The sequence below is a fragment of the Haemaphysalis longicornis genome, unplaced genomic scaffold (assembly GCF_048455015.1).
Source record: "Haemaphysalis longicornis isolate Haplotype H1 unplaced genomic scaffold, Haemaphysalis longicornis Haplotype H1 scaffold_23, whole genome shotgun sequence".
In the NCBI taxonomy this organism is placed as follows: domain Eukaryota; kingdom Metazoa; phylum Arthropoda; class Arachnida; order Ixodida; family Ixodidae; genus Haemaphysalis; species Haemaphysalis longicornis.
The window spans coordinates 6,936,297-6,945,927 of NW_027526306.1; the positions used below are offsets into that span (position 1 = coordinate 6,936,297).

Below are 9,631 nucleotides of genomic sequence, written 5' to 3' on the forward strand. Positions count from 1 at the left end.
GAGTTCTGCGGACTAGCTCTTCGCCCACTGTTGTTAGAAATAGAGATTTCCGACGTCGTGATATGCGGGAAACGGCGGATTGGGTTCTCGCTAGGTTTTCCTCGCGTGGTGGACGTAAAATTCGAATCCTCTGGCCGCTGCATGTCGGGCAAGACCGTGTGGTCATGGGACGTCACCTGGAAAGGGTTCCCAAGCCTCTGCAGTTCAGCCAGCGCACCGTTAACCATGCTAACCTGCAGCGTTGGTGGGACAACTTGCAAGGTTGGTGTATGTAATTGGACGTGAGAGGGGTCGCGTCTACGGATCGCCGTGCGAACACCATTGGACATAATGGTCAGTGGTTGAGCGAAATTTGGCTAGCTAGGAGTGGCGTTGGTGGGGCCTCTCATGCCGGACGCCTTTGAGACCTTCCAGGCATTGCGGAGCCGGTTGAGGGCGCGGCATATACCTCCTCGGCACGCCAAGGCCTCGAAGTATTCGCGCTCGACTTCCTCATGGTCAAGAATATTGATAATGTTCTGGTCTATCTTATACATTGTGGTATCTTTGCTCTCAAGCAGATCAATGGCCGTTTGCAAGTCGTGCGGAGATGGAGACAAGGCTCCCAGAAGCTCATTCGCTGCCTCGAGCAGTCTTGCAGTAGCTACGCGAAATATGCGTTGCTGCCGGCGCAGCTTATCTGTTCGACACTTACTGTCGGTCGTCACTGGATGGCCTGGGCCAGCCATGTCGACCTCCGGCTGAGGGCGGCGCAGACCAGCGGAAACAGTCAAACGAGCGGGGTTCTGCGAACCTCAAGCCGGAGGGGACGTCGCTGGTCTCCTTCGTCACGCGCTGCCATTCTACCAGACAATATAGCGGGAGAACGACGCAAGGCAGACCTGGGCCATGGCTGCCCTTAGAGGGGATGATAAATTTACTCTCACGGTCTACACAATGATGATGACAATGGTAATGACTGGTTCATACCCGAGATTCAACACATACTATGACCAAAGGGAGAGCGAAAACGCGAGATCCATCCGAAACTTTCACCTTCGGCTAGTAAAACGCATGGATGAGGCAGCAAGCTCAAACAAAATCTCCGAAAAAGGAATCCGATAACGCAGTGTTTTTAAGAAAAAAATTTGCACTCTCTCTCCAAAACCTCAGCGGAAAAGTGGAAGGTCTACTTTTGATAATTTCCGGTGACCCGTTGTGTAAGGAACTGTGCCGAGTAGCCTACAGAAGCGCCGAACTGCCGATGATATGGGGCAGAGAGGTGCTGTTAAAAGTGCGGGCAAATCATCCTAGATTGCATATATAATGTTTATTGGTCATGTGTAGGGAGATGTGGCAGGTAAACGTTCTGTGGAAGTTCTTGTAGTGCTGCGTAATTTGATGATATCAGAATAGAGGCAGACGGGTGTTGGACACTATCGCTTCTGGCTTTTCGTAAAACAGCTCCATTTCCCATGCAAACGTTTCGACAGTCAGAGTTAAGAAATTGAAATTTATGATTGCCATATTTTATAAAGACTGACTCATTTCAACGTTTTAAAGCAAAGCTTTCTGTACCTAACTAGCCAATGGTTTTTTGGGGCGTGCGGGGCAAGAAACGCCTAACGCGGCTGTGGAGGGTGTGGACAGTTTTTACTCACGGAGCACGTTGTAGATGGCGCGGGGACAGGCCGATATTACCCAGCATTCCCTGCACGGTGGAGCCGGCGGGCGCGTCGCCGGACCATTCCGTTGGCTTTGTTGTCTGCTTCAGGGGTGGTTGCTTTGGGCCTGTTTTGGTGCAGCTTCGTGTCTATTACGCGGTGCCTTCGCACGGCTTGAATAACTTTTTCGACAGCACCTCCAGTGTAACCCGCACCCGAAGAAATCAAATGGTGGTACGGCAAACATACAATAAGGATTGGTTTTCAGGGAGGGAAAACAAAATCTTCAAACCACATACAAACATCTTACCGCTAGAGAAACGCTACCTCTTGCACAGTGCTTGCCACGAATCGGACTGCGTTATCTATATTGACGAGTAAAGGCCCAACCAGATGCAGCGTATTTTCCGCGTCGCGCGAGCGTCAGCGTCGTTCGGCGTCAACGTGCGCGCCCGCAGGAGAGGGCGAGTAACCGAATGGGACCGGCGAAATCACGCGCCGGCGTGCGCGCTCGACGCTGCGTCTGTGTGTGTTGCCAGACTTGCTTGCCTAGCTCTGTGCCAACATAAACAATTTGTGCAGAGTTTTTTGTAATTAGGCTTTAAAGTAAACGTTTATTTTTGTTTATAAATGCACTGAAGTGACTTTAACGTTGCTAAACCGCATCCAACTGCGTTGTTTAAACGCTGAAGAAAAACTGCCGGCTGCATCAAGCCGACGAAAGCCTTTCGTTCGAGCAACAGTGTGCCGCCATATTCGCGCGCAATTGCGAGGTTCGTCTGCCGCCGTTCTGTGTTCTGTTTGTGCGACCGCTCCACCTCCAGAGCTATGAACGAGTACCAGGTCATGGTTCTCCAGAAACATGTATTGGTGCTGGAGGCGCTGAGGAGGCGACAAAATGAAAAAAAAACAACGGCGGCTGTGGGTGCGGCAAGTGTTCCAGTTCCGCAAACAGGAAGGCTTATATTACACTGCGGTAAGTAACTGGATCCTCTGTCTGTTTGTACCGCTTTTAATGAATGGTAGAGGTAGATTGCACATTGCATGCGTGCACAATTGCGTCGCTTCATGCTAGCGAGAGCGAGCATAATGAGCAAGCAGTAGCTCCTCCTTTCGGAAGTCTCGGCACAGTTCGCGATGTTGCCTCTCTCACTACTAATTTTTCCCGTTATTTGCAGATGCAGCGCATGCGGGATGGGGACCACGCCTTTTTTTTTAAATATTTTAGAATGACGCCGAGGAACTTCGACCTCTTGCTGTCGTACGTGGAGACCGACCTGACGCGGCAGTACGTCGTCCGGGAGCCTCTCGAGCCAGGCGAAAGGCTTGCAATTGCCTTGAGGTTGGTTGAGATTTTTGCTCACATTTATTTCATCTCAAAAACGTTACTTAAAAGCGTTGCGGTTCGCTTGGCTGCAGCAATTTTTTCATTGCGACCAGCGTCATGATTTGCATTGCATACCAACAACGTAGCTGTGTGTTTTACCATGCAAGCAGTTCTGCACGTCATATTTATGTTTTTCGTGGTTAAATTGCATGTAATGATGCGATTATAGCTCATAAGAACTGCAGTCAAGAAGGCAAGGGCGATAACAATCCAATCTCTGGGGCAACGTTTGCTTGGCAGCAAGTGGTAGTGGTAGTTACAAGGCACCTGCGTTTTCTGTTCTTGTTGCAGCTACCTTGCCTCGGGGCAGGACAATAAAGACGTGGCCCTGGCCTACCGCGTGGGCATCGAGACGGCCCGGATGGCCGTTCACGACACGTGCCGAGCCATCTGGGCACACTTGAAGGACAAGTACATGAAGGTACGACCCCACATGAGATCATTGTGTTCCAGGGAATGCACTGTAATGGCAGTCACAGGGAAACAGTTGGACTGGTGTTGAAAGCGAAGGTTATGATTGGGGAGGATGTATTTTTGCATGAATGGAAAATGCAATACAACCCATGCAGGTCATATCAAACGTCCCGTTTTTCACATGCTGAAGCTGCACCTGGGCTATGAAGCATGGTGCAGTGAGAATCTGCAAACCACCTACACTACCTAAGGATATTGACATCCACCAAAAACCCATGTAGATGGCGTTCAGGTGTTGGAGAACCCACTTTTCGTACAATTTCAAGCAGGCAAGCAGATTATAATCAAAAGCTACACCCACAATTTGGGTTCCAATAATGAAACCTAAGGAAGGTGTGAGATAGTTGGGGCATTTCTTATTCCACACTATTAGTTATGGCTGATAAAGATTCACCACCAGGTATGATTGTTTTTTAAACACAGCAGTCAATCAGGTCCATGGGATACGACAATTTGCTGTGACCATGCTTCACCTGTTGATAAGTAGTGCTGACTCGTGTCAATGTAATTTCAGGTGCCAACGACGGAAGAATGGGCCGCAATTGCTGACGGCTACAGCCGCCGATGGCAGTTCCCCAACTGCCTGGGAGCCGTCGACGGCAAGCACGTGGCGATCACTGCACCTCCGAAATCAGGCAGGTTGTTCTACAACTACAAGGTGAACTTATCTGCTTTATGCATGTTTTATCAGCACAAACTTGTGATAAGCTTTATGATACTAAACTCCAAAACTGCAGAGTGCTTTGGGTTTCAATATTTCTCTTGCAACCTCTTATTACGGTTCACTACTCTGTTTCCTTTTTAACTACAAAACAAGTTTAAATTATGTCTAAAAACTCTGTGTACAAGTACACTCAAACCTTGTACGTAGAGGGTGGACCATGACGCCCTTTCTTGTTGGCTTCTAATGCTTTTTGTGAAAGCACAAATGGCAAGAGGCTCTCAGGAAGGTGGCGACGCTCAATTAAAATCGTACCCAAGCTCACTTTGGGAGCTTTGCCACATACCCTTCAATGTTGTGAATAAATAAAAAGAAAAACAGCAAAGAAAAATGTCAGCCTAAATTATTTAATTCCCAGCAAACAAGCATCGCTGCCGGTCAAACAGAAGCCGAGGGGGGTTAAGACATGTGATGCTTTAGTTATTCAAGAGTAGTTAAATAAAAAGTTATTCACCTTTTACTGTGCACCTAGAGCTCCATCAAGTTGTGTCTTTTAATACTTAAACATATCAAAATTGTGTAAAACATTTGAGCTGCGATCTTCGCAGCAAACAGCCTTCTCCCCTACCATGCCATCCCTCCCATCATATCGCCTTAGCTCACTTACGTCTTTAAAAACAATAAAATGACAATTTTTTTTTCAGCACACGTTTTCTATAGTCATCATGGTCGTTGTGGACAGCACGTACAAGTATGTCCTCGTTGATGTTGGTGCGGAGGGCCGCAGAAGCGATGGCGGCGTCTTCAAAAAGTCAGACTTTGGCCAGGCCCTCCATGAAGAGAAGTTGGGCATACCTGCCTTGGGGCAGCTGCCCAATGCAGCTACTGCGCCCTACGTGTTTGTCGGAGACGAGGCGTTCCAACTGAGGAAAGATTTCATGCGCCCATTCCCGGGCAAGCAGTTGCAGCGACGAGACGAGAGACGAATCTTCAATTATCGCCTCAGCCGTGCACGGTATGGTACACAAAAACTGACAAACAAACACATGCTCCCCCCCCTCCTTATCATAAGATCAAATCTAAATAATTTTGCGGCTTCATGCGTTGAAGCTACTGGAAGAATGGAAGAATGCGTCTTTCTTTACTTTGTTAGTTTGTAGACTGTATCTAGCTCCGAGTCAAGGTCGCTTCACGCAAGCGCTGCACAAGCGCACATGCCATAAGCACAAACTGCTTGCGGGCAGTGGGCACAGGCCAGAATCAACAGACACTTGGCCTTGTGTGAACGCGCTTTTTATCATACAGGCATGAGTGAGGCAAGCTCCAAATATGGGGGAAAAGCGCATGGCATGCATTTGAGCGTCTGCGGGGATGCGGAGGGCGTTCGTTCACTGCGTTGGCCTCGGCTAGTGATTGCTACGATTCCAAGCCGCCCTGGGTGGATTATCTTAGGCATTTTACAGCCGAAAACATGGCAGAAGCGCTGTACGACGATTACTGAAATATCGAGAATGCCCATCCAACGATGCCGTCGGATGTCAAGCATGTTGTTTTACAAAACCGAAACCGAAACTTGTTTGAATGCTAACCTTGGACATCGTCCAATCACAGTGCGTCTCCTCCCGTCGTCACAGCCTTTAGTTGGTGCAGCCGCCGCAAACCGCGCATGGTAGTTTTTCTTCTTTCACGCTCTGTAAAATACTTACCGACTTCTCAACCGGATAAGCGATGAAAAGTTTGCTTTTTAAATGTTTTCATACATAATCGTTGCGAAAAAAATATCAAAATCAAAATTTTTGTCAAAATGATAAAAAGGGAGTTGTGTACAACAACCAACCGCTAGTGGAAAAAAATTAGAAAATGTATTTTGTAGGGACAACGGTCCGCAGCTGAGTATGGTAGCGCCATCTGGGACGACTGGCAGTAAGCAAGGCTGCACAGCCCAGTGACGCACTGGAAGTTCATGTGAATACTCACTCTTGTGACTTCATGGCAGACGTCACCAAAACACACGATTTGGCAGGAGAATCACAATTTCAACCTAAAATGATTAATTTCTCTAAATACGGGATCGTTTACTCGTCAGTGAATACGGACAAGCACTGGGGGCACTGTAAAGCGCGGAACCTTTCGAATAAAACAAACTTATATTTTGTCTGCATGGCCGCTTTAAAGTTCAAAAACTGCCAAACATTGGTTAAAACGTCTTAAACGTTGATGACAAAGCCCCTTTTTTGTATTCTATAAAGCAAATATTCAGTTAGTGCTGGGTGCCCACTAAAACTTCATTGCTTGCGCGTGCCATATTCTAGCCATGCAGCAAATGTCCTTAATAAACTGAAACACTTCATTAGAGAATTTTTATTTCTAAGTAAACCTAATTTGTTTTCGTTGGCACGTGTTGTCCTTGTTTGCAGGAGGTGTGTGGAAAATGCCTTCGGCATTACCGCAGCTCGATTGCGCATCCTGCTCCGCACCATCCCCTTGCGCCCGAAGAATGTTGACTTCATCATCAAGGCAGCCTGCATCCTGCACAACTTCCTCACTGTCGAGAACACGCACTCACAAGCGTACATGGACAGTGAGGATAGGTTTGGCAACATTGTTGCAGGACGCTGGCGCCAAAACCTTCAAGGGGTGCAAGGGAATGATGCCATGCAGCACTTCTTCCCCCTGGAGTCGACGCACTCAAGGAACTTCGCCAGTGATCCTGCAGGAGTTCGGAATCTGTTTGCATCCTACTTCTGCAGCGCAGCTGGTGAGGTTCCTTGGCAGTGGGCTCAGCTGGGAGTCTCCCGGGAGAAAGCCATGGGAAGCCTGCAAACACAGCTGCTGCAGCCACTCCACCGATAAAGGTGAATGCCTTCACCACCACATAATCTGTACCGCTAATGAGGAAAGTGCACTGAGCTTTCTTTGAGCACTCCAGGATAATTCACATGGGCACCCTGTTGTATGCTCTAGAAATCCCAGCAGCGCATTTTCCATAGGCGGCTCTAGTTTTCATACACGCCATATAGTAGCAGAGTAAAACGCACTGCATTGGGGTCAAACACACAGTCCAGGTACTGCGCCATTGTAGCTTTTGCACTGCGTTACTTCCACCCAATTACGTTTTTTTTTATGAAAATGCAGGTGTTCCATGGTCAGCTGATTCTCACTATTTTTTATTTTGGTGAAATATTCATTCTTTTGATATTAGAGAGTTTTAGCATAGCGTTTTCAGCCCTACGCAAAGTGTTCCCGCTTGCTATTCCCTTGCGTCAGTGGAACTGCGCATGACCAGCACGCAAAGTTGGTTTTGCGCTTAGAGGCCGTAAAACGAGCGCACGCTATCTCAGCAAAGTAGCATGCATACGATATAACCCTTGTGTGTCCCTGTGTTTACAACATGTCGGCAGATAGAGCGGCGCACCTCAACATTTTCTTTCCTCTGTGTGCAGTAATTTGAGTCTTATAGAAAAAGTTTTTCGCTCTCGTATCCTTAAATAGCTCCAGTGGTTTGCACGTTGCTATTGCGGTGAACAAAACTAACGTGGCATCGCTGACTGCCCGAACAAAGCACCTGCAGGCCGGCGTGCTGTTAAAAGCCTTCTTGGCTTGCGCCAAAGTGCTGGTTGACCCCGCAAATCGCGTGCGATGTTTACGACGGGCTGGAAGCAAAAGATCATGGTTTTACTGTTCTTGCTATGTTCGGCATTAGTTATCACTAGCGACAACTCAACCCAGAGTGTGCGGTTAAAAGCCTTCTCTATGTGCGCCAGAGAAAAGTGACTCGCTATTTGACCCCGCAGATCGCGTGAATTGAATTGATGCTTACAACAGGCTGGAGGCAAAAGATCGCATTTTATTTTTGTGCTTCCGCCTCACAGTGTGAGCAGTTACGTCGTCACATCGCACGTGTTCGAAACCGATTTCTGGATTGTGTTAGAGTCGAATGAATGTCACAGACACGCGAAACACTCTAGAGGCAACACTTGTTACACCTCAGTAACGCAACTACAAAAAAAAAATACTAACAAGTTCGCAACTCGCATAACACTCTATGGGACAAACATCCTTAACCCCCGACAACAGCATTCACTATAAGAAACATCTAACAGCTCTGCAAGCTGTACACAACACTCGAAATGTCCTCAAAATCATTACCCTCACCAACAACACTACTACAAACAAGACACCAAAAAAAACCAACTCTCAGCTCTTTAGCTACAAGTGACGCTAGAAAAAGAAAAACCTGGAAGGATGCGGATATCTTAATCCGAGGCAACAAACAAAATACGGCGCGAGGGGCGTTGCAAACAAAAGTCTCTACGAGGCAAGGAGAACACGCCGGTTCATCGATGGAAAGTCACGACGAGGTGGAGCCGACCTCGCCGGGCATTAAACTATTTAAACTATATTCTTCGCGTCGCAGGCCGCTCATATTTCAGCCAGGGTATTCTGTTGAGTGAAGGAAGCGAACTGTGCAATAATATTAACGCCGACAATTGGTGTCAGTGGTCCTTTAAGAGATAAAACAATCGTGCAGAGAAGGCACAGGATAATTGAATAAAAGGAAACGAAATTGGCAAAGCAAGTGATGTGATAGGAATAGCAGAAGCAGTGTAATAAACTAAAGGGGGAAAAAAGCAATAGTGTTATTTCAGGAAGTCATTTCAGTTAGGTCATGTAGTCTTTGACTGCCTGCATAACTTTCATGCGCATCTCCAGTTTTACATCGTCGGGAACTTTTCGCATGGAGCTCACTAATGACATGGCGAAGTATTCATCACTGTCAAGTGGCTTCCATGCTGCCAGTTTTTCTGAAATGTCGTTTATGTGGGTGTAAAGAGGGTCATCTGTGTCGTTTCTTTTTTTCGACGGTCTCCTCAGGGCGGACCCACCACATGACGACTGCACACTCGAGCATGACGGCGACGGCACACTCGAGCATGAAGGCGATGGCACACTTGAGCATGGCACAATGCCTGAAGAAAATGCATCGCCAGACAGAGCACCGCCGTCCTCATCTGACAACAGAGACACAGTCTCTAAGTCCTCATAGTTCACTATGTTCTCCAGGATCTCCATCGGTGTTTCGGCATGGGCTGCTGCGGGTGGGGGTGGCACTGCTGGTGGTGGTGACCCTGCTGGTGGAGGTGGCATTGCTTCTGACGCTGCCTTCGTCATGTTGCCAGATGTCCTGTGATTGTGTGCAAGCGTACACATGTAAATATCCACTGTACTTTTTTAAATGTTCCCTGTATATTCAATAAACTCCTTTTACCTGCACATGGTGTACACATCTAAAAATGGACTGTACTTTATAATTTTTGAACACATGTTCAACACACTTCTGAACCTGGTGCTGCTTTTGTACGTTTGTTATAATGGTGGTAAACCAGTTGACGTGCCCCACCACTGATATTAGGTGCACTACATAATCCTTGGGACAACACTGCTCAAGGTTGGATGGGTGCATCA

The 9,631-nt window shown here is 47.5% G+C and overlaps 2 protein-coding genes across 2 annotated transcripts; both read left to right on the forward strand.

Moving 5' to 3' along the window:
* The first annotated feature begins 2,872 nt into the window (after positions 1-2,872).
* On the forward strand, positions 2,873-4,823 carry LOC144172513 (uncharacterized). The gene is made up of 4 exons (XM_077701199.1): positions 2,873-2,985; positions 3,322-3,451; positions 4,019-4,139; positions 4,774-4,823. The coding sequence occupies exons 1-4, from the start codon at positions 2,873-2,875 to the stop codon at positions 4,821-4,823; spliced, it is 414 nt and encodes a 137-aa protein (XP_077557325.1).
* A 67-nt stretch (positions 4,824-4,890) lies between these two features.
* Positions 4,891-9,169, forward strand: LOC144172535 (uncharacterized). Its single transcript, XM_077701212.1, has 3 exons — positions 4,891-5,180; positions 6,583-7,020; positions 9,041-9,169. Exons 1-2 carry the CDS (start codon positions 4,891-4,893, stop codon positions 7,016-7,018), a joined length of 726 nt encoding a protein of 241 aa, XP_077557338.1. The 3' UTR covers positions 7,019-7,020; positions 9,041-9,169.
* Positions 9,170-9,631: the final 462 nt, after the last annotated feature.